Source organism: Culex quinquefasciatus, chromosome 1 (genome assembly GCF_015732765.1).
Source record: "Culex quinquefasciatus strain JHB chromosome 1, VPISU_Cqui_1.0_pri_paternal, whole genome shotgun sequence".
Taxonomy (NCBI): Eukaryota; Metazoa; Arthropoda; class Insecta; order Diptera; family Culicidae; genus Culex; species Culex quinquefasciatus.
In genome coordinates this window covers 35,027,862-35,051,820 of record NC_051861.1, presented here as the reverse complement: position 1 = coordinate 35,051,820, position 23,959 = coordinate 35,027,862, and the positions used below count along the sequence as shown (strand labels likewise).

The 23,959-nt window shown below is 39.7% G+C and overlaps 3 protein-coding genes and 7 non-coding genes across 11 annotated transcripts; 5 read left to right on the top strand and 5 right to left on the bottom strand.

Annotated features, from left to right (window-relative positions):
- Positions 1-326: 326 nt before the first annotated feature.
- On the bottom strand, positions 327-1,699 carry LOC119771206. Of its 2 annotated transcripts, none has more exons than XM_038266890.1 (4): positions 1,681-1,699; positions 1,516-1,596; positions 890-1,111; positions 327-829 (listed from the first exon to the last, which is right to left on the bottom strand). In XM_038266890.1, the coding sequence occupies exons 1-4, from the start codon at positions 1,682-1,684 to the stop codon at positions 456-458; spliced, it is 681 nt and encodes a 226-aa protein (XP_038122818.1). In that variant the 5' UTR covers positions 1,685-1,699; the 3' UTR covers positions 327-455. The 2 variants fall into 2 exon arrangements, with proteins under 2 accessions (XP_038122818.1, XP_038122819.1); XM_038266891.1 differs by having other exon boundaries at positions 890-1,119; positions 1,524-1,596.
- A 2,210-nt stretch (positions 1,700-3,909) lies between these two features.
- LOC6039173 (gustatory and odorant receptor 22) lies at positions 3,910-5,416 on the bottom strand. The gene is given in 3 exon segments (XM_001848776.2): positions 3,910-4,099; positions 4,152-4,819; positions 4,822-5,416. Coding segments are annotated over 3 exon segments (1,356 nt in total). The 5' UTR covers positions 5,393-5,416; the 3' UTR covers positions 3,910-3,982.
- A 78-nt stretch (positions 5,417-5,494) lies between these two features.
- Positions 5,495-7,192, bottom strand: LOC6039174 (putative hydroxypyruvate isomerase). Its single transcript, XM_038248631.1, has 4 exons — positions 6,773-7,192; positions 6,604-6,715; positions 5,967-6,142; positions 5,495-5,906 (listed from the first exon to the last, which is right to left on the bottom strand). The coding sequence occupies exons 1-4, from the start codon at positions 6,984-6,986 to the stop codon at positions 5,596-5,598; spliced, it is 813 nt and encodes a 270-aa protein (XP_038104559.1). The 5' UTR covers positions 6,987-7,192; the 3' UTR covers positions 5,495-5,595.
- Trnag-gcc lies at positions 6,320-6,390 on the bottom strand. Its single transcript has one exon. It is a non-coding gene; the product is annotated as a tRNA-Gly (tRNA).
- Positions 7,193-9,095: 1,903 nt separating the features above from the next.
- On the top strand, positions 9,096-9,169 carry Trnai-aau. Its single transcript has one exon. It is a non-coding gene; the product is annotated as a tRNA-Ile (tRNA).
- A 654-nt stretch (positions 9,170-9,823) lies between these two features.
- On the top strand, positions 9,824-9,897 carry Trnai-aau. Its single transcript has one exon. It is a non-coding gene; the product is annotated as a tRNA-Ile (tRNA).
- A 2,668-nt stretch (positions 9,898-12,565) lies between these two features.
- Trnai-aau lies at positions 12,566-12,639 on the top strand. Its single transcript has one exon. It is a non-coding gene; the product is annotated as a tRNA-Ile (tRNA).
- A 1,209-nt stretch (positions 12,640-13,848) lies between these two features.
- On the top strand, positions 13,849-13,919 carry Trnag-gcc. Its single transcript has one exon. It is a non-coding gene; the product is annotated as a tRNA-Gly (tRNA).
- Positions 13,920-14,428: 509 nt separating this feature from the next.
- Trnag-gcc lies at positions 14,429-14,499 on the top strand. Its single transcript has one exon. It is a non-coding gene; the product is annotated as a tRNA-Gly (tRNA).
- A 406-nt stretch (positions 14,500-14,905) lies between these two features.
- Positions 14,906-14,978, bottom strand: Trnak-cuu. Its single transcript has one exon. It is a non-coding gene; the product is annotated as a tRNA-Lys (tRNA).
- Between the last annotated feature and the right edge of the window lie 8,981 nt (positions 14,979-23,959).

The window sequence follows — 23,959 nt, the reverse complement described above, 5'->3', positions numbered from 1 at the left end:
TGTTTAGAACGCTGGAATTTAACAAAACAGAATTCGCATACACACAAAGAAAACATTCTCTAAATTTAAAAAGATCGTTCGTTGGATTAAAAGTTCGCGTTGGTGAATATTCGTAGAAAGTTCTTACTTTTTAATTTAAAAGTTGGAAAGTTTTTGATAATACCATGCATTTATGGAACAAAATCGTTGTATCGGTAAAAGTGTTTTACTTTTAATTGGAAAAGAAACCTTTTATGGCAAGAATAAACAACATTTAATACTACAGTGATAATTCGAAAAATGTGCTTGAATTTATATTTATTTTTAGAAGTGTTAAACAGTATCCGTAATTGTAATTGTAATTTATTTGGTAACGATATCCTGTTATATATCACTTTGTATCAGGGCAAAAAAAAAACATTTTGTTATTGTATTAACGCTTCTGGCCAACATCCGAGTACAAGCTGTACGGATTCTTACGGTACGCCACCGTTCACTTCCGAAGACTCCAAGCTGGACGGTTCCGGATGGACGTTCCGATGCGCGACAGCAGTGTAGAGAACATGATGGTCACGTTGCCGGCCTTCATCAGGACATTTTTGGAGAAGTTGGCTGTTGATTCGGGAAAAGTGGTCGACGTTTCCCGGCTGGGAAGTGAAGTGCCTGAACGTGGATTTCCCGATCCTGGAAGCGCATCCGGAACTTGGGGTTGATGAGTCCCTCGGAACGGAATTCGATTTCGAGCACTTCATCCTCCTTCGAGAATGACACAGTTTTTCCGGCACACTGCCCAGGTTCATTCGGCTTAAGCTGCGCCGTCGCGAGGTGAACATTTGTGGGAAGGTAATTGCTAAAAGAGATGGAAAGTAATTGAAGTTGGCTAGCCACTGCACACATGCTCATTACTCACCGGTGTTTTTAAACCGCCGGCACCGAGTGCAACATCCGCTCTGACCACCTCCGATAATCCCACTCCTCGTCGTCCTCCTCTTGGTCGGAACCTTCTCCTCACCGTGAAAATAGCTTTCTCGTACTTGTCCAAAAACCGTTTTTATAATCTTCTTTAAGGCAATCTTGTTGTTCACGCAACGCTTCGGCAGTACCATCTCATGGATGATCTCGTCCCAGTTCCGCGGCAATCAGCCGTCCCCAAACATGACAGTTTTCGTGAGTTGCGCGTATCCACCGACAGATGGCGAGTGGGCCTCGTCGGAGTCCACCCAATAAATACGCAACTCAGAATTTGCATGGGAAACTTTTTTTTCGTGACGGCTTTCGCGGCCCGCTCACTTCAACTGTTCTAGACTAATATTTGAACGTGGCGTATCTCTAAACAAGTTTTTTAAGAAAATGATTCTAGACTGCATATTTTGTCGTTTTAAACGGAAACAAGGCAAACATTTTATTCATTTAAACTATTCGCCATTTTCAAAAGTTTGGCTAGATAATATCGAAGGCCGCCATCTTAGGCCCACTGGGCCCACAAAAAGGGGTACGCTCAGTTTGTATGGGAGCTGTCAACATGCTCCCGGGCTGGCGGCAATTGACTATCAACCACCAATCCCGGGGCACCACCACCGAATGCAACCGGTGCAAATTCACATCCCGACCTCCGATCTTGGGAATTGGCATAAACGGCGTTTTACAAAAACAAACAAAATCAATCACAAACCCCACAAAATACCCAAGCTTCTTCCTTACCCATTCCGGAGAATTCTGAGAATGGATTACATTTCACAGAATCTATTGTGAAAGCAGACAAAATTCAAAATACGAGCGCAACCTGTCAAAGCTGTTGCGCCACAGGCTGATGTACACGCTAACGACAAACCACTACATTTTTGTTCGGCGCAACAGATTTTTTCGCGCAACAGAAGTGTTGCGCACTTCGGTTTGGTGGTGCGCGGATAATACAAGGGAGGAAAGGACATACCGTACCAAACGCTTCGATTTATGATTGCATTGGTGTTGTGCAGGGTTGTTACGGACGGCGCGGATCGCGCGGATGGCGCGTTTCGCGCGGATAGCGCGGATCTGGCGCGGATTTGCTGGCTAATTTTGCTCAGGCGCGGATTTCGCGCGGATGGCAATTTTGATAAATAAATTAATTGAGAGAGATAGAATTTCTTTCAAGTTATTAAGAAAAATATTGTCAGGAATTACGATAATTTGTTTTTTCCTTTGAGTGCAAGAATTTCATATTTTTTATTAATTGAATTTTCTTCTGAAAATGTTTGTTTGTATTTTCTTAGTACGAAACGTGGAAAAATGAAGATGAAGATTATGTAGAAATTATTTTTTATATGTTTCTTGTCATTTCTTAACATCTCCGGCTCTGAATATTTCATTTCTTTGAGTTTTGAGTTTTTCAAGTTTTGAGTAATGATTTTGAACCTTATTTATTTTTAATTTTATACTGAATTTATTAAATTTTTAACGTTGTAAATCAAATATTACAAACATTTCCCGAAGATATAGAAATTAGAATGTGTAACAAAAACTATTTTTGGGGCTTGTTCTGGTGGGCGCCAAATATGAGCTTGATTGAACGTAACAGAAGCTGACCTCCACTTTAAAATTTTAGATGGAATTTAATCGTAGAAATATTTTTTTTTCAAGATTTTAACATTCTTGGCGAAAATAAAAAGATCAGAACATTCAAAGCTTCTGAAATTCAAACAATCGAAACTTTTTTTTGTTTTAATACTTTTTAGGCCGTTGCAATTATTTTTTGAAGTTTATGTCCCTCAACTCTGACCAAAGTCGAGGAGGGAGGCAAAAAAAAATGGGAAATTAAAATTGAATTTACGAGCCACGATTTGAACATTTGAATGAAAAAAGTGTTTAAAAATGCATTATACACCTGTCCAGTTGTTTTGCAATCATTAGTTTCCAAAATACCTAAGTATTGACAAACATGCAGAAAATGCGTTTTAGATTGTTTTTAGTTGCTTTGACTTTTATTTTCATTAAAATTTTGAAGTTCTTTCGATTTTAACAAAAAAATCAAAATACATATTAATTTTTGTTCGAAATTTCTAAAATTTCAATTTAAAAATCTGAAATTTCTAAATTCAAAATTTTAGAAATCTGAAACTCAAAATACCAAAAATTTGAAGATTAAAAAATCAAAATTAAAAAGTTGAAATTTAAAACTAAAAATAACAAATTCAAAACAATATAGAAAACAACAAAAACTAATTTTAGTATTCTTAAGCTTTTAATTAAATTCTTAAATTCTTGAATGCCACAATTTTTGAAGTCATTTTTTCTGTTAGAGATTTTGAAATGATGAGAAGACAATATTTTAAATATCGGAAATTAAATTTCTTTCGTAGTGAAATTTTAGCGAGGATTCTGGATTGAAAACTGTATAAAAGTTCGTAGATTTTGAATTTTTAGACTATCGAAATTTAAAATTTTATCTACTTATAATTTTAGATTTGGATTTATTTTTGAGCTTATATTTTTGAAGTTAAATTTTTAAGTTTTTAAATATTGTATTTTCTATTTTGAAGATTTTTTCATGACCTTTGCTTCTACCGTCTCTTTAGGTATTTTTAAAAATGGATTTATTGTTTTCATTCTTTTGGAGCTTTTAAACATAAACCGAGTTTTTTTTTATCAAATACTTTCTGTATTAGTTTTTCCTCATTAAAAATAAAATTTCTTTAATGTTGATCGCGATATTTTTTTATATGGCGCGGATTTCGCGCGGTTTCGGAATTTAGGTCGGCGCGGATTTGGCGCGGATTTTTTTTCGACTCTCCCGTAACAACCCTGGTTGTGTAGGGTGTGTCAAGTGTGCTGCTATATATTTTTTCATGATATAAATTAAATTCAGACAAAATAGTATTGAGTGTACAACCATAGCCCATGATTTTCTTTAGCTCAAAATAAAGTTTTAATTTATTTCTTCCTAGTGGCAAGCGTTGTGCATTCAATTTCGAAACATGTATTTATTGTGCAAAAAAAACAACAACAGCAACATGTGTGAACAAACTTAGTGAGCGTGAGCTTTCTGTAAATTCTCCAGCAAATCGACCGGCATCTGTTGGGAAATGAGCGATAGCTTGAACTGCAGCAGCACCACCAAGTAGATCGCGATCGTCGCGATGCTCTGAAATTATAAAAACTTTTTTTTAAGCGATAGAAAGATTTAATTGACCTACCGAAGTGAGCAGCTCCCGGTTTACTTCGGCGTACCCTTTAAGACTGACGATCGCTGGGTTCATTTCTATGGCTTGGATGAAGAGATCGATCTCCTTTTGAGTCGGGAGGTCCACTTTCAGCAGGTTGATACTGAGAAGGGTATCCTGAACTCCTTGAGCGACCTGCAGGGTGGCGTTGTGCGAGCAGTCGCAAAAGATAAAGAGCAGAGTTGAGCAGTAGACCGTGTCTACGATGAGACCGATCTCCTTAAACGAAAATTGGAACCCGTGGTCGATCACTTCGGAGAGGGCGCCGTAGATGGCGATCGTAATGTTCACGAACATGAATAGGCAGTACGTGGAATACGTCCGGGCGTAAGCGTTTCCGAGAGCTTGCAGCATTTCGCTTAGATTCAACCAGAGAAAGCGGTACTGGGAGATGATCGCGGCGGTACACTCGATCGCGACGTCCTTGCGGAACCGATCGGACAGGCTGGACGAGGCCACTCGGATGCCGCGACAGTTGATGTACCAAAGGGCGCTGCTCATGTTCAGGGTCGTGATGATGTGATAATAGGCTGTTGTGTGCCACAGGAGGAATCCTTCCAGCAGGAAGCTGAGCGATAAAAGGAACACGATCGCGCAAATCAGACAACCAATGGAGAATATAACGATTAGAACTTTCAGGTGGGGAACTGAAGATTCGTTCCGGTGACACGATAGTAGCGTACTTGGAAGGCTCCCCACATGGTTTTGTAGACCGCGACGTGCTTCGCCACACCCCACCCAACGAAAGGGATCCAAAAGTGGGGCACGAGAAAGATCACGAACAGGACGCCGTAGATGTATTCGTCGAATTTCTTCGTTTCCTGCAACACTTTGATTCTTTCATAGCCGACTACAAGCACAACGATCGTACTGAGGAAATAGAAGCAATACGCGTAGATTGATGCCCAGGACCTCCAGTTGAACGTGATTCGTCCTGGTGAAGATCGCAAAATAGGCATGACGGCAAGAGCGCGGAACAACACAAGCAGCAGCTTATGATCCCGGTAGAACTGATCGTGCGTTTCGGCTGTATCTCCGTCCGCAGAGTTCAGCTGGGCACGGATGGCTCGTTCCTTGGAACGCTGAATAAGTTCCGGGTTCATCGTTCCGTTCATCAGCCGCTGGTCCTTTGTTGTGTCCCAAATGGCACCCATGTCACCACGCAGCAACGCATAGTTCAACGACTCGTCAAAGTCACTGTCCTTGATGACCATGGTTCTTCTTCCGGTCTTATAGTGAAACACTTGCACGAAACTGATGTTTCCGCCCTGGTGAAGCTACAATTTAAAGGAACCCTTCTTCATGTATTCGTAATCAACTTTCCTAAAAAAAACTTTTATTCGCATCTATAAATCAATAAAAACAATAACTTTCTATTTGTTCTCGCAACTTCCGCTGACCTTGCCCCCGCGTGCTCTCATCGATTCCAGTAGCCAAAGGTACGTAACCAGCCGAGACCTTCCTCGGTTTTTCCCCTGGGTTTGTACTCGCAACCAACCCAGTCGCCGTAACCGTTCGCCTCGAGCTGGCCCAGCACGTACGCGTAGTTCAGTTCACCCTCGGAGTCCGGCTCCTGCCGGCCGGGGACCTGCGCTAGCTGTATGTGCCCGATGAACGAACCGTACTCGCGGATCCCATTGCTAATGTCACCCCGGATGTGCTGCGCGTGGTAAATGTCGAACATGAGCTTCAGGTTGGGACTGCTGACCTGCTGGAGGACGTTGATCGCTGAAAATATGAAAATTGTGAAATTTTATAAGCAAAAATAAACAAAGAAAAAAAAAAAACCTTTCTCGTAGCATGCAAGATAGTATCCAGGAAGGGCGTACTTGTTGATGGGCTCGATCACGCCCAGGATGTCGTTTTGCTCCAAAAGCGATGCGGCAGTCTTGAGGTTCTGGACGTAGGTTGAATCGTGCTCCGCCGAGGGAGCGCACGCCAGCTTGCCGGCCATGATGTGGATTCTGTGGAAGGAGGAAATGTGGTCTGTGTATCTTGACGTGGCAGGCGCCGCTAAAGGTCAGGATTGACGGATGACTTTTAGCTATCTTTTTAAGATTTAACTAACACTTTTTGGCTCTGTTTTTAAATCTTGAAAAACTTTTGTGAAACTTTGTGCAAAAAGATGCAAAAAACCATTGTGCATCGGCCGGGAATCGAACCCGGGCCGCCCGCGTGGCAGGCGAGCATTCTACCACTGAACCACCGATGCTTGTGTAAGATGACAGACAAATGAACTTCGCAAGTTCCGTACGTCATTCTTACGCACACACTCTTAATACCTGACATAGTCTCTCTCTTCATCCTGATTGTTGATTGATTGTTGTGCAAACTCAACAAAAAGCTCACAAGTTTTCTGAACAAGCTCTCCATGTTTACACTATTATTATCAGCTATCTGATATGGTGCCACTAGTTGCACTTACTTTTTGCAATTGACCGCCTTGGCGTACTTGACTGTCCGCTCCAGATTCGCCCTAAAGTTGGCCTCTTGGCCGGGAATGGCCGCACATCCAAACTGTCCTTCGGGGGCGTCACCTTAAAAAGATCAATCACATTCCATTCCAAATTTTAAAGCCACAATCGCCTCCTCACCCAGCGCAATGTTCATCAACACCTGTTCGAGGCCGGTTTCCTGGCGTACTTTCACCAGCTGCTCCACGCTGACCTGGTCCGGCGGAAAGGGCCCCTCGACGCCGGTGAACCCGGCGGCCTTGGCCAGCGCGTACCGACCCAGCAGGTCGCCACATTCGGTAAACATAAAGTTCAGATTGGCGCAGAACCGTAGCGAGGACGACGGCGACGACATTTTGTGGTTTTTGATAAGCCGAAATTAATTTGGACCTGTCGGCGGAGCTGTTGAGCCGTGAAAACGACGTTGATAAGGCGCGTTTTGGCGGATTGGGGGTCTTTCAATTAACGCGGCTTTAAGTCTGTACAACCTAAGCTGATGACTTTGACAATGGCACTGGCATTCGTAGCGAGTCATTCATTAGAGTCGAGAATTGCGTGTTTTGTGTATGAGAAAACTAGTTTTTATGTTGTTATTCGTTCATTTGTGTGAGTGAGAGAAATTGCCATTTTATTACACCTTTGCACCTTCACTCATTCAAACTCTGAATTCTCTTTCTCCTGCTTTATTCATTTCATTCAAAATCAGTTTTCTCTGTAGTGGTAGAGTGAACGATACACGATCAAAAGCGGAGCTGCTAGTGAACTTTCTTATTCTCTTCTCTCTTTCGTTGGATCTATTTTTAGATACGTACAACAGGTACCGTTCATTTTAGGTTGTCGTAGAGATACCAAAATAGCTTTCTTGTTGGACTGTTGCAGAGGATATCGAAATACTCCGTATCGTTTTTATGATTTTTCGTATACAAAATTACGGCAATTTGTTGAGTGATTTAACGCCACTCCACAACATCAGCTGATTGCCAGCTGCGACGCCCATTTTCGACTGGGAGCGTGGCGCCTCCTGTAACGTGAGCTACTCACGAGTCGGATTACGGACTGGCTTGAGGTTGGGGTCCACTGTGTGCCGGTCAGGTCCATGTTGACGGGACGTCCGCACTAAGCTGACCGTCAATATGGGTGCAATGGGGGAGCCCGATGCATTCAGGTTGGCTAAAGAGAGATGAACCGAGCGAGGGGTGAAAACCAGCAGCTAAAAGTCTCCGCGGTAAGCAGTAGTGGGATCGCGTCCCGGAGTGGACCTCCGGTGCCAGCCCGGCCGATACAGTCACACCGTGATCTTTTTTGCTGCCCAGATTTTTGGTTTACTCCTCCGAAATATACTTGAATATTTTTGTACGCTTGTCATTCCGAACTAGAGCGATTCAGCTGTTCCATGTCACTGGCACGCTATAGCTTCCAGGCACTGTTTCTAACCCGGGATGAGATGGGTTTGCGGTCCACGTACCCAATGGCGCTCGACGTTGATGGTTGCTTCCATACCACTTCAGCAGACCTGCATACGGGCTTATGGTTCCCGCGAATACTAGGTAGCGGCCTCGTGATCTTAGAGTTGCTCCTGATTATACCACTGCGAGCAGCGGTACCGGATCTTGTTGACTTCGGACAGGCGTTGGCGAAGTATTGCCACCACCAGGTAGAGTGGTCCGAGTCGATATTCACGCGACATGGAAGGTTCTGACGGCGATCACGTCCGAGAAGTGCCGACCATCGATGAGAACGTGGTCGATTTGGGTTTCCGTGGCGTTTGGTGTTCTCCAGGTGTATTTGTAGCGTAGGCTGTGGAAGGAAGAAGGTACCGTCAGTTGGGGTTATTAAAACGATACAACTCTCGCAATTTCTAAATAAATGATATCTTTCCCAAAATATGGTGGAATTTGATGAACTCTATTTGCTCCGGGTAAAGGCAGGTGGGAGTAACAAAACGGAGTTCATTTTAATAATAAGTTCTGTAAAAATATCTTATTTTGTGATCAGAAAATCATGTCTATCGAACATGTGAAGAAAAAAACAATAACATCTCCATAATTTAGCCTAAAAATTAAATAAAACGAAATATTTTTTTGTTTTTGATTGTTTCAAGTTTAATATTTTGGTTATTTGCTTACTTGGATAGTTTGCATGGTTTTTGTTAAATTTACATTTTTTCAAGTGTTGAACGAAGTTTGTAACCCTTCAGTCAATTTTTACTAAATACTAATAAAATCATTTGAAAATATGTAATATTAAATGGTACTAAGCAAATATTAAAATTTAACAATAAGCTAATAATTACAATACAATCTCGTTCAGTTTTTTACCATCGCAAAAAGAAAACATATCTAACTAACTAATTGAGTTATCGGGATCATTTTTTTCACTGTTTTCACTCTTAAGTCTGGGCTGTAGTATCATTTCATGTCTATCCGCACTGTTTTCCATGTGCCATTTTTAACAAATTTATATCGGCCCCATAGCTCAGCTGGTTAGAGCGTCGTGCTAATAACGCGAAGGTCGTGAGTTCGATCCTCTCTGGAGCCAGGTTTCTTTTTTATTTTGAGTTAGATTGTTATATAATAAAGTATAAGGTCTAAACGTTTAATGTACCGTTTTGGCTGAACAATGTGGGCATTATTTTCAGCACTAATACTTTTGCATGATGAGACTCTTATGCGATAAAGTATCGATATTTTAATCGATTCACATTTTATGCAAACCGCCCATCTCCAGATCCCCATCGAATCGGATATCGTCGTCAACAGTAAAAATCTTAACAAGAGCCCATAAATCGAGGGTTCTCATCCGGTGACGAAGCAACTTCCCACTCCAACTAGACTCTTTAATTGAAAAGACTCTATTCTTATACGCTGGACGGATTTTCTAAACTGAAAAACTACAAGACCGACATCGACTCACTTGCTGTACAGTTCACCCCAAGCAAAAAAGTACCCACCGTAAAAGGGGTGGCTTCGGTCCAGGGTCAACTACTTTACCCGACGCGAAAGTTATGCGATCGGTGTTGCACAGCAAAGCAGTTTGCTAGGACTGACAGAATTTGTATGAATAGGAAAAGGCTCGTTTCACCTTCTTCGAAGCATGAACGCCTGGTAGCGTACGTTGCAGGCAGCAAACTTAAGGTTAAGGTTGTTTGGGAAAATGTTCTGAGCGGAAATGATTACCAAAGATTTTCAACAAGGCCCCATAGCTCAGTTGGTTAGAGCGTCGTGCTAATAACGCGAAGGTCGTGAGTTCGATCCTCTCTGGAGCCAGATGACTTTTTGCTCTTTGGCATTTAAACCTCACAACGCTTCATGTGCAGTTTAATTTTTATTTTTTGTCGATTTCTGCTACAACGTTTTTTGATGATTCAAAAATAATTTTCAATAAAAATTGCAACATTAAATTTTAAAAAGTTTCTTAGAAAGCATTTCAGCGTCGACAGTTTATGACGAGATCATCAGAATATCATTTTTTGAGTACAGTCCATACTCGATTATCCAGAGACTTTGGCAAAACTTCACTTCGGATTATCGAGGCATCGAAAAATCGATTCTGGATTTACGACCAATCAGAATTTTATAATAAAAATTATATCGGCTGCATCCTTGAAAAAAGCGCCGGCGCCGGTGAACGGAAGCTGTACAGCGAGTGGACCATTTATCGAGAATACAGAATTGCTTGAGGCAGTGCAAGACACCCGAGGAACAGATTGATGTGATCGCACACTTGTTGACACATGGCAAAAACTTTCACGTTAGTGGAAACAAATTAAATTTGACCAACAACAGATCCATAAATCACACAGTTAAAAATAATGTAAATTTGGAATCTGTGATTTTGGATGGTTGAATATTACCTCTTTTATGATTTAATTTTACCTCAATTTAGACTGAAAAAGTGACATTACACCAGAAAAGCGGTAAAATTACACATTTTGCCTTCCTCACTGAGGTAAGGCTATAATCCTGCTCTAAAAATGAACTTCGTATAAAAACGTTGAGACCCACCTTCATGTATACATATCGACTCAGAATCGAAAACTGAACAAATGTCTGTGTGTATGTGTGTGTGTATGTATGTATGTGACCAACAAACTAGCTCATGTTTCTCGGCACTGGCTGAACCGATTTGACCCGAACTTGTTGCATTCGACTTGGTTTAGGGTCCCATAGATCGAGTTTTATACAGATTGAAGTTTCGATAAGTAGTTCAAAAGTTATGTATAAAAATGTGTTTTCACATATATTTGGATCTCACTTAACTGTATGTAAACTATGTCCGGGTCCATCATCCGAACCATCGTTGGTTAGGTTATCAAAAGACCTTTCCAACGAGTCCAAAACATTGAAGATCTGGCAACCCTGTCTCGAGATATGGCCACTTAAGTGACATTTATGTACTTTTCAGAATCCGGATCTCACTTAAATGTATGCAAACTTTGTCCGGATCGATCATCCGACCCATCGTTGGTTAGGTTATCAAAAGACCTTTCCAACGAGTCTAAAACATTGAAGATCTGGCAACCCTGTCTCGAGATATGGCCTCTTAAGTGATATTGATGTACTTTTTTGAAGCCGGATCTCACTTAAATGTATGTAAACTATGTCCGGATCCACCATCCGACTTAGTGTTGGTTAGGTTATCAAAAGACTTTTCCAACGAGTCCAAAACATTGAAGATTTGGCAACCCTGTCTCGAGATATGGCCCCTTAAGTGATATTGATGTACTTTTTTGAAGCCGGATCTCACTTAAATGTATGTAAACTATGTCCGGATCCACCATCCGACCTATTGTTGGTTAGGTTATCAAAAGACCTTTCCAACGAGTCCAAAACATTGAAGATCTGGCAACCCTGTCTCGAGATATGGCCACTTAAGTGACATTTATGTACTTTTCTGAAGCCGGATCTCACTTAAATGTATGTAAACTTTGTCCGGATCGATCATCTGACCCATCGTTGGTTAGCTTATCAAAAAACCTTTCCAACGAGTCCAAAACATTGAAGATCTGGCAACCCTGTCTCGAGATATGGCCACTTAAGTGATATCGATGTACTTTTTGGAAGCCGGATCTAAAAAATAGATGAAACTTGTGTACAGCCATTGTTGTGAGGAAGGCTCCAACCACATAGGTGGATTAAGTTAGTTTTTAGATGTAAAATGACACCGTTTTTCTGACATAAAAGATGTACCCCATGATATTATCATGATTTTTTTTTTTTGTGCATATAATGTGACAAAATCATAAGACAGTTGCCAGATATTTTAATTTGTCTACTTAAAACAATTGAATTTTAAAACTTAACAGGATGTTTATTGCGATATTTATATTTTAAAACCTAGAACAAAAAAAAATAAGTTTTCGGCAAAAAGATCACGGTGTGACTGTATCGGCCGGGCTGGCACCGGAGGTCCACTCCGGGACGCGATCCCACTACTGCTTACCGCGGAGACTTTTAGCTGCTGGTTTTCACCCCTCGCTCGGTTCATCTCTCTTTAGCCAACCTGAATGCATCGGGCTCCCCCATTGCACCCATATTGACGGTCAGCTTAGTGCGGACGTCCCGTCAACATGGACCTGACCGGCACACAGTGGACCCCAACCTCAAGCCAGTCCGTGATCCGACTCGTGAGTAGCTCACGTTACAGGAGATGCCACGCTCCCAGTCGATAACGTTGCTGGAAAATCGTTTTCATATGCACGATGTTCAGTTCATTCATACCTTATAAGTATATACGTATTAGTGAATAAGAGAGAAAACTTACAAGTCAGTACGCGCAAGCGCATGAAGCTTCTCGATTCTCTCTCTCTCAAAATGAACCTAGTTTCATGTTCCACATCTTACGTTCGTGATCGTTTAACTAGCTTCTTGTATCCAACTTTAAATGTAAAGAAAGAATAACATTATGCATTCTTAATCACGTTTTAAACAACATGGCCCCATAGCTCAGTTGGTTAGAGCGTCGTGCTAATAACGCGAAGGTCGTGAGTTCGATCCTCTCTGGAGCCAGATTATATTTTGATTTTTTTGTTTTTTAAATGTCTGAAGTTGAAACTTGTACTTATTATCTGTTTAGTTGTCAGGGAGTTAAACAAATCCAGCCTTTTCATAACACGGTATTCGTAGAACGAAGATACTGACTACTCATCACTCAGGGTTGGCATTACTAGACCGATTCTTAGCGAAGCTACACCAAAATGTCACTTTTTTCAATTTTGTGATGTGATTTTTTATATGAAAAATTTCATTTTAATTATGATCTAATAATTGCAATGCGTTTTCTTATCTGAAATGCCAAAAATATTGACCAAATAAGGTCTGTCATTGAATGGGAGAGGAGTTTTTTTTTTCATAAATCTGCTCCTTTCGTTGTCCCGTCACGAAAAGAAATGGCTGGCAAAAACTTAAATCTCAACCAAATCTTTCAGTTCAAGGAGCAAAAGATTCGTTTTTCAATTTGTGATAATGTGTAGAAGAGCAAAAGTTTTAAAAAATCAATCTGGCAAAACTGTGTCGATTTTTTTTTGTGTGCCTTTTAAAATTCCAGTTTTAGGATGTTGTCCCGTCACGCTACATTTTCATTTCAGGAGAAGCACAGGTATAATATGGTTCATTATGCATGTCATTTCTATGTTGGAAAATCAATTATCTTTTCAAATATGTAATAACATTGGGGGGTTTTTTCTTTAATTGTGCCACTACAGCCAAAACGCTGAAAAAAACTTGGGAATTTTTTGAAAAGGAGCCGAAGAATCGGTCACTAGTGCATGGAATCAACAATTTCTAATAAATATTTTCAGAGAAGATGCATTGGAATGATGTGTACATATGTTTTATAGGAAAGTCTATAAAGAGTGGTTCAAATTGGCTAAATTTCACTTCTACATTACCTTCTAAACCTGAACAAACAGGCTGACGGCAAAAATAAATAGATAGTAAATTGGCCTAGAATCTAAAGTCTAAGCACTGGTTGAGAATTCAAAAATAAAATTCTTATAAAATAAAAATTATAAAAAATACAGTACAAACTCGCTAGTCCGAACCTGTCTAAAGCCTGTTATTCAAAGATCTGCAAAGAAATCTGGTGCAAAGCTGTTGATTTCTAATAAAACACATTAAATTTGAAACTGTATTTTTTGGAGGTAAAGTTTGGCGAAATAAAATAATACTAAAACTCTTAAATTCGGCCGATTTTTTATTTTTGATTAATATTTACAAGCATCGGTGGTTCAGTGGTAGAATGCTCGCCTGCCACGCGGGCGGCCCGGGTTCGATTCCCGGCCGATGCATCTAATTTTTTCTTGGGCATCCACAAATCATGTGGTTTTCTGAACGAGAGGGAGGGGGGTAAGGTCAGACTGAAAACCACTGTTTTATTTTGTTTCAATATGTAATATAGTGTAGGAACGAATTATAGTTATATTTAGTTATATTTTTAGTCAAAATTCACTAATATTTCATTAATAATAATTTGTATCTGTTTTGTTTCAAAAACAACTACGTATTTTCTTGTCCGCAAACGCAAAATCATTTCAAAATAAATTGAAAAACTATAGCCGCCACATTCAGCTTTCAGGATCAAGTGCCTTGTTGTAAAACTGCGCCGTAACATTTTTTTCAACAGGGCTCAAAGGTGTGGATTTTGTTATATCAGCTAACAATATTAATTATCATATTTGTAACCATATAACTGCAGGCACCGGGTCCAGACAGTAACTGAACAAAAGAGATTTGACCTCCATTTCGACTTTATTCTAACAATTTCCACGATTTTTTAAATTTCTAATATTATTCTCAAGCATCGGTGGTTCAGTGGTAGAATGCTCGCCTGCCACGCGGGCGGCCCGGGTTCGATTCCCGGCCGATGCAGCGTAGTTTTTTTTAGTTTACACGTACCCGATAATTATTTTCTCATTTCCCATTGGTACTGTAGGAAAATATGTCCAATAAAAGGCGATATTTGGGGTAGAAAAGTTAACTTACATAGGGGAAAAGCATGTAATTCCATCGAGCACCTGATGTTGGCATATCAGCACATTGACGTTTAATTACAGTTACTACATGGCGTTTTCACCAGATATCGAGGACTACATAGCATAGTTAAAAAAAAGCAAGATGAACAAAAAACCAAATAAATTGTTCAAATAGTGAAAAACTAAGAAAAAATTAAAAGAAAATAAGGCAGGATCCGTAACCTTCCAAACATAAAAGATAACCCTTGTAACGTTTATTAAATTTCCAAAAAAGCGAAAAAAGCACAAGCTAAAAAGATCTCCGCCCAACGTGGGGCTCGAACCCACGACCCTGAGATTAAGAGTCTCATGCTCTACCGACTGAGCTAGCCGGGCTGATGACTACAAAGAATTTAAACGCTATTCGTTTCTACCGTCTTTACAACAGATGTTAATAAATATAAGAATGAATAAAAGCACCTTAAAAGAGGAATGAACAAGCCAAACAAGACACCCAGAGATAGAGAGAGAAAAAGTCCTCCCCTAAAAATAGAAATCGGGAGAACGAGCGCATGAACACGTTGAGAGAAGTAAATGGATGAAAATTAAATAAATCGTTCTTTTGAAAGGGAGCGTGAATCGGGATGATATTTTGGCGGGAAAGATTTTGGTTTGAAATCTTGAGGGGGGGAAAAGTTCTTCAAATTAACTTTTTACGTTTTGACGTTTGCTTAAATTGCAGGAAATTGAAGTGAGTAGGATACACTCTTTGTTTACAAACTCACATTGGCCCAATTACATGGGTTTGCTTAAATTGCTTTGCAAAAAGGACAATTTTCATTGATTTTCGAAAACTTACCGTAATCTCTCTTCTTTCCGGAGTGTCACCACGCTAATAAAACCGGGGAACATTTTTCTTAGCGCAAAGCACTCAAAATATGCTTAGCAAACACTTCTTTTCGACTAAATTGAACAGTTTTCTTCAAAAATTGGCTAGTTCGGACAATTTTGCTGCAACGATCTGCAGCCAGCCTTTTCCACTCCGACAGAAACAAAACTGATGCAAAGTAATGTAAACGTAGGTAACATCGTTGGCAGTTGCATTGGTGGTGGTGGTCGCAAGTTGCAACCTGGGAGGGAGAAGCGAAGAGGACTTCTTATTCTTATTCATTTTCTAGTTGTTGTTTTTGTTTTTTGTGCAAGATAATTTCTCTTCGCATATAAATTTCCAGTCAGTCGTCATCTGCCTTTCTTGACAATTCAAATTTTCTTGCAGCACATTTCAAAACAGTGCTCAAGATCGTGCATGACTCAGGTGATGCAACTTTCTCTGAAATTTTTTTTTTTCATTCATAACATATTTTTTAAGGTCCTCTTCCGTGCTGAGACCAGGTTTGGACCGGGAATCATGAAAGTTACATTTAAAATAATGATAATATTTTTTCAAACAAATGACAGCAACATGAAACCTATCCCTTTTAATTGATCTGAGTGGGTCTTGCTGAGTTTCAACTGGATGCTGAACTCGTTGAAGAACCTCCTCAGCTCAGCCGAACTGTAGAGTACCGCCTTGCCTTGTTCCTTCGTGACTCCACAGGCGTGTGGGGGGGGGGGTTAGTATTTTCTTTGCTGCTTCCTGCTTCTTGAGAGCGATTCTTCTGTTTTTAATCCGGAACCACGCCCGACAGCGGAGGAACTACGTCGGTGTGAACGCCGGTACTGCCGAACTTTGTTTTCCATCTTTTCCATTCTGGTTGCAATAAAATTCAAAACCCGAGCTGTGGAGGAAGTTAAGTGAATTCGCTGTGACGTAATCATTCTTCCAAGATGCCGGTTTTGCAGAGTGATTTTTTGAAAAAACGGTGGCTTACGAAAACGGTTCCGCTTCCTATCTATCCGTGTTAACCTCCAGCTCGCCGTTTTCCCCTCTTTGTTCTCATTTTCGCCCAGAGAATTTGCGTCACTTCCCTCAAAGCTCGGGTTCTACTGAACGATTTATATATTTTAACACATTGACTACTACTACTACCAACTTAATAAGTCTTAGTTTAAGCACATGTATGTATAACATAACATTGTTTGATTTATGGTCATAAGGAAGTATATCTCATGAAAACACATTTTAAACAGAATTTTAATAAAAATTAGCAAAAAATAAATAAACGTTTATTACATATTTTTGGCCTCTTTTGCATTTAATGAACGGTCTCAGTCCAAAAATACATTTACAAATTAAAATACTTTTTCAAATTTATTGTCCATCAAATACAATACTGCTCTAACCAAATAAAAACAGTAACAAAAAATGAAGGCGGCTCTCACTGACAGTTCGCAAGTGGCTGACACTGACAACTAGGTGTATTCTTCTCCGCCCGACTCAGGTTGCAACACGAAAATTGTTACTATGGGAGCGTTCTTTAATTACGTAACGCAAAAGTTGGGATTGTTGACCTCCTTTCGTATTTTTGACATATGAACTGACAGATTTAACAAACAAATTTGATTTTGATGTGCCCTGCGCGCCAGATATGATTTTTCTGAAGAGTGGCGGGCCGGAACTAATGGTTGATAAAAGTTGAAACTACAAACAATTTTTGTTCATAACATTGTTTTCATCGGATCCTTTCAAAATAAACAAATAAACTAACTAGGAACTTTTATCTGGACTATAAAAAAGAAAAACAAAGATGACTTTAAAAAATATGTTTATTTCATTCAATTTTATTTTGGATTGATTTATGTTTTAAATTGTATTGCAATTGTTTTGTCGATTTTAATTAAATACAAATGATTGTAGCAAGCTTTTCAAAGTTTAATATTCTCAACAAAACAAAATATAAAAAAAAAACGTTTCTTAATCCACCTTAAGGTGGTTGGTGACTTCCTCTCATGTCTAGAGTAAATCCCCGTCCCACTCCTTAAGTGTTCACATGGTTCATGGATGGTCCCTAACTTGATCGCAGCACCTAAGAGGTCATAATAAAAATAAGCTATGAATAAAAAATCACTACATAGCTTTTTCTTGGCGATCAGACCCGGCAATTTGAGGTTATGTTGAAAATCACGACTACCTAAATGAAACAGTACAATTTTCAATACCAAGCTGTAGGACCTGAAAGTGAACCGAGTGGACCACATCAAGTGCATATTTTTGATCAACATCTCCACACACGCCCAGACATTTGTTCAGAATTTTATTCTGAGTCGATAAGTGTCTGAGTGAGTGAGTCTAGGAGATCAATAGAGCTTTATGACTTTTAGCGTACACACACTAGCGCACCATTTGATTTTGTTGGCCGCACAAAATTTAACCTCAATCTTTTTCGTATACGTACACGCAATACATGCTCATGTAGATAACTCTATTTCAAACGTTCATTTTCCAGTGATTTTATAGCCCTTCCTCAGTGAGGAAGGCAAAAATCAATGATGCATTATAAAATTATCATTACAATCAAAATACATTTTAGAATTAGGACGTTGCAAATATTTTGCAAAGTTTATAACTGTAAGAAATTCAATATTAGAGTCATTCTGTACAACAATTCAAGTTGTTTGGTTTATTTCACATTTTTACGGAATTGATAATTAAGCTTTTTGCTTCATTTTCCAGTTTAATAATTGATTCTGAAAAAAATCAATATAGAAATGATAAATTCAAACATAAAGAATGTCTGAATTTGAAACAAAAATATTGCTAAAGCAAAACAAAACAACAACTTAATGTTATCTATTAAATGTATTTATCGATTATTTCATTAACCGCTCTAAGGGCCAGTTATAAAACTATTTTGAAATGCCGTCGTGGGTCGGATTAAATGGCTTCACGGGCCGGATCTGACCCGCGGGCCGGACATTGGGCAGGCCTGTACGCTCAAACCCCGATTGTTTGACTACAACTGTTGTCAAACAAACGAGGCCACGTTTTAGTTTGACACCCCTTTTACACGGAGATCACACACACTACCAAACGTTTGTTTTGATAGTGTGCGTGAGCGCCGTGTAAAAAGTGACAGTTCGTCACTTTTTAGTTTGACTTTGACCAACCAACGGGGTACAAACAAAAAAAAGTGTCAAACGAAAAAGTTACTAACTACGGGGGGTTGAGTGTATTAATGATATTTGATTAATTTGATACACTTATTTTTAAGATATTAACTACTGAAGCTCGATTAGTAACTAATAATTGCTCATTATTCATGGGAAAAACCAGAAATAGGCCAACATTTCTTCTAACGGTGGCTCGGAATGCGAGTTTGCTACACAGTAAAAAATTGTGTAAATTTGAAAGGTGTAATTTTGCAAGGTTGAATAAAACCTCTTTTAGGATGTAATTTTACCTCATTTTAGACTGAAAAAGTGACATTACACCAGAAAGTGGTAAAATTACAAATTCCCCTTTCCAGATGTAACACTACCATGTTTTTTTACTGTTTACCAAATAACAGGATGACACATATTTTGTCATTTTTGGAAATTCAAACACACTACCGGCCTCAACTCTGTTTTGCTACCGCCGGCCAGTTAAGTCGCGCGTCCCACTTTAAGAAGTCACTAAATTTAGCATGTTTCTGCGTCCGTTTTGAGACACTCGTGGGCCAACACAGGAAGATTCTTTCCGCGGTTTGAAAATGTAGCAAAGTTTCCTTTCCCCTTCGCGTAAATGTGCCACAATTAATCAGTGGATCTGTCGGATCTAACTTAGTGCAAGCTTAGCGAGCGACAGGGTGTGAACTAAGCGCGGTCACTTAAATCAGTAAACTACGGTAATTTGATACTTTTTGAAATTATGTTGTTCTTTCTTGAATCTCTTCCATAAGCAAAAAGTATCATAAGACTGGGGGTTCACTGTAGTTGAATAGTTTTAATGCAAAATGCGCCAACTGTAACAGTAAAGGAAGTGAGAATTCTTGCACATTTCACTTAGTTGCTAAATCTACTTAAACCTTTGCAGAAGCTGCACCAACTGGTATACGCACTTAATCGCATCAGCCGTAGTAAATTCACATGACTTTAATGCCTTTATGAATGATATTCTCTCCTACACTTCGTGCGGTGCAGGTTGATATTCATGGAATACCATTCCAAAATGTCGAATAATATTTTTCAAACAAGTAGAATAATGGTCTCCTCCCAATATATTATGTAAAACAATATTAATAAGTTTTTTTCATAATATTTTACATTCAATCTTCCAAATTATGCTCATATACATTTTTACATATTACAGTTATGGGGTGAAGTGCAACGTCATTTGCGGTTACGTGAGCATGCCGTTTCCGTAGAATTGTCGTAAATTTTTATTAAATAAAGCGGAAAGGCAGAGAATTTGTCCCGCGCGCGAGCCCCATCAATATTTGTTTGCAATTAAAGAAGACAGCGAAGGGTTGTTGAACCTGCTCGCGTAATTTTATTAATAAAGCAACTACAAAAACTTACAATATAACTGACCTCTCATAGGAATTCGTTGAAAAATCAGGGGGCTTACATTTTTTCCAACAATCTTTGATTGTCTTACTGCAAACATTTTAGCTTAGTATTTATTTAAAATATGAAAAAAATAAGTGAATGGTCAATTACAAAAAAACAAACTTTGAAAAATATAGACACTGGGCATTAACATCAGTTCCGCGAAATCAAGAAAGTTTAAAAAAAGATTCATAAGATGCAACTGTATTTCCCACGGGATCTTGATCAAACACAGAAAACTTTTGATGATCTTGGTGGGCATTGACTTTCAGAAAAGCAACAAAATCCAACACAGGAAGCAGCAAACTCTTTTCAAAATAGAATACTAAACAGTAGGCGTTGACGGCTACTTCCAGCCCGTAACCGCGCATCAAACCTCAACGGGTTAGTTGGATGTTCTGCCCAACACCGTCATCGATTCTTCGCCATCTTTCTCGTTTTGTGACGAACATTTAGCAATATATTCAAAACACATTAATTAAATAAAATGAAGGAAAGTGGCAACGTCCAAGAACAAGAAAACCTTTCGTTTTAATCGCGATCGAAGCTTCCAACTTCTAATGCCCGCACAAAGACTTGAAAGCCGTGGCACTTGAAGCACGTTTTCAAACACTTCCCAAACATTTTCAACTGCTTCGACCACCCTCAGGGTATTAGAGGTAACGCGCCTACTCTTCCTCTTCCTTTTCCTGTTCGGTAATAAATATATTGTTGATTGTTGGACAATGGGTGCGGATTGGACAGCGTATTTCAAACGGCTACTTGGACGGGTTGGAGATTCTAACCCGGAAGTTCGGTACCGTTGAACCTACCTTTTGATTCAATGGTGTGGATAAATTGGTTGGATTTGTAATTAGTACCATTGAACATTGTTTTACTTGCTTCCTTTCTTGGATTAGGCTTTTATTTAACCGAAAATGACGATTTTGAGTGCAGCTAAAAATAGTACCTTTTAATAAACAAGTTTGAGCGTCGATAAAGCTGAGATATTTCTCAGCTGTTCAAGCATCGCCAGCCCCGCCTTCGACTGGGAGCGTGGCGCCTCCTGTAACGTGAGCTACTCACGAGTCGGATTACGGACTGGCTTGAGGTTGGGGTCCACTGTGTGCCGGTCAGGTCCATGTTGACGGGACGTCCGCACTAAGCTGACCGTCAATATGGGTGCAATGGGGGAGCCCGATGCATTCAGGTTGGCTAAAGAGAGATGAACCGAGCGAGGGGTGAAAACCAGCAGCTAAAAGTCTCCGCGGTAAGCAGTAGTGGGATCGCGTCCCGGAGTGGACCTCCGGTGCCAGCCCGGCCGATACAGTCACACCGTGATCTTTTTTTTTTGTTGCCAAACATACGTGTATGTGACAGCACTTTGTTTTCTTTGTTACACTTTGATGAGAAATTAGCATGGTTGAGAAAATCAACACTGGCCTACACGCCAGTGATGTTTTTGGTAAACGCATTGGTGGCCAATATGCCTCAAAAAGTGACATTTTTGAAAAATTCTTTTTTTACGGGTTAAATCCCATTTAAAATTGAAGGGCGGAGCGCCAGCTCCTGTTACTTCCAATCAAGCTCATATTTGGGATTTAGGCTCAGTATGCCCACCTGAACAAACCCCTGAATGCCCGCCAAAAAGTCATTTTTGTTACACTCTAATAGATAACCATATTGGATGTCCTCAAAATTGTAAGATCTTTATCAATATCAATGAATGAGTTCGTTCGGCAATTGACAACTACGCCGATTAAGTCTCCAACCTGTACTGGATCCTCCCCTAGGGCGTAATTTCCCACGCTCTACAACCATTAATCCCGGCAATAATACTGTTTATAATGGCAGTTTATGGCAATTTTACGATTATTTTGCATCCAAACGCCAGGCCGAGAATATCAATTCGAGTGTGTCAGTTGGGTCCGCAGCCAAGGGCACCTCACCCAAGCTGAAGAACACACTCTGGGGACGCGAATTTGAGGAGGGTTCTTCACCCAGGGACCATTTGGTATCGTTTGTAGCAAACTACAACGTCAGAATAGCTCAAACGCATCAGCAGCGAGACTCCCGCACTCTCCATACATCATTAGCATTGATTGCGGGGCGAGAGAATTGTGGCTTAATAAAAATTAATATCACCCTAATGGAGATTTATGACGTGTCAAGAAGCTTAAGGACGGTGCACGGAACGGACACCGAAGCGGTTCGACGATGATCGAATGTCACTTTGTCACACCGGGGCCACGCATCGTGGTCATGGACGTTGATGCACCCTCTGCCCTGCCCTGTGACAACTAACCCATGGTGGAGGGCGTAACACGTAAACATGACGGTTGACAAATCGTGATTTACGCGTGGGAATTCGTGTGTTGCGCCCCTTTTTCTTTTCTTGGAACGTGGTAAGGAGTTTTTCTAGTGTTTTGTTGTAGAAAATCCGTCGTTGTTGTGATTTGTTACAGGATGTGTGCATCTAAAGGGTGAATAGAGTTGCTGACGCCAGTTAAAACAACTGGTTCCGCTTGGGCCACTTAAAGATCATCAAAACTCAATTGACGCTCTACAACCCAACTCAGCCTCTAGGCGGGCTTCGATCCAAAAAATCGTCAAAAATCAATTTGCAACCAAATTTTTGATCTTCAAAAGCATTCAAAAGAAGAATTCTTAAAGTTTTAGAAAATCTTAGGGCTGGAATTTGGACTTGTTTCATGTGACTTTGCTAATTTATTAAAAATCAGGAGTCAACTTGGCTGTGTTTTTTGACAAAGAACTTTGTCCCAAGAGCACTGTCTACGGGTGTAAATCTAAAATTTCGCGAAGCGAAAGGGTAACGAAATTGTGTAGTCCTTTAAATGCTTATAACGTCATGATTCGAAATCCGGACACTTAGTAGCTTATCATTTTTGTTATAGCTGGCAAAAAATCATGTAATAAGTTGGAAATGTAGAAATATCATCAGGATGTAGTATAAACAGTCAATTTCAAGAAAAAGCATGCAAAATATGTATTTTCCATCAATTTTTCATCAGAATTTTAAAATTAAAATGACTTGTTGTGCTTCGAATCCCGGACACTGATGAAAGCTGATTCGAAATCCGGGCACTTTTGCTTCGAATTCCGGACACTCGATTTTACTTATGAATCGCACAAATTTGGACTGAAATGTTAGTGAAAGGCATTATTTAGGTCTCAAATAATCTGTTAACATCAAAGCAATCGATAGTTTATATAAAAATTTGCTAGAATTTAAGAAAATCGAAACCATAAATTTCTGCTTTGCCTTCCCGGTGCTTCGAACGCCTATGAAATATTTCAAGTGAAATGTTTCGCATTTTTGGTAAACTTATAATTTTATTGTATTTAATTATTGTGGCACTAACTACAGCGTTCAAACAAACTTTAAATAAAAGTTGATGTTGGAATTCATCAAATAACACAGTTTTGACTTACATAATGCGAACTTATATCCAAATAATTGATAAAACAAGATGAAGTGTCCGGGTTTCGAAGCGTCCGGGAATTCGAATCATGACGTTATCTTCCATCCCTTTAAAGCAATCGGTATGTTCTACCCACCAAACGAAAGGAGAAGCCTTAAAGTACAAGTAGACTACCTCATAAAGTTGATAAAACTTTGTTAAAGTACTCAAAAGTTTAGATGAAAAAGAAAAAAATCACAGATTGGTTAAGCGCGGGGTTGAGGTTTCCAAAAAAGTGTCCACGTGGTTTATGGATGGTCCCTTACCGTTATCCAGCTTTTGCCTTGGTGGAACCGACAAACTGAAAAGATTTCAGGCAGTAGGGTGGGTAAGATATTGGCCACAGTATATAACGGCCGGTGCCTTCTGGTAGGTTCCCGGGGACATTTACCGAAACATAAATTTTTGGGCAATATATATGGGTATCAAAATTTTGATTTGGTTTTG

Excerpts from the sequence above, each read along its gene's own strand:
- LOC119771206 (XM_038266890.1), bottom strand. Across the intron at positions 1,112-1,515 it reads GGTTGATAGTCAATTGCCGC|GGAACTGGGACGAGATCATC; the intron begins CAGCCCGGGAGC and ends GCTGATTGCCGC. Across the intron at positions 830-889 it reads CCGGCGGTTTAAAAACACCG|CAATTACCTTCCCACAAATG; the intron begins GTGAGTAATGAG and ends CATCTCTTTTAG.
- LOC6039174 (XM_038248631.1), bottom strand. The coding sequence starts at position 6,986 with ATGTCGTCGCCGTCGTCCTCGCTACGGTTCTGCGCCAATCTGAACTTT. Across the intron at positions 6,143-6,603 it reads AAGGCGGTCAATTGCAAAAA|AATCCACATCATGGCCGGCA; the intron begins GTAAGTGCAACT and ends CTCCTTCCACAG. Across the intron at positions 5,907-5,966 it reads TCTTGCATGCTACGAGAAAG|CGATCAACGTCCTCCAGCAG; the intron begins GTTTTTTTTTTT and ends TCATATTTTCAG.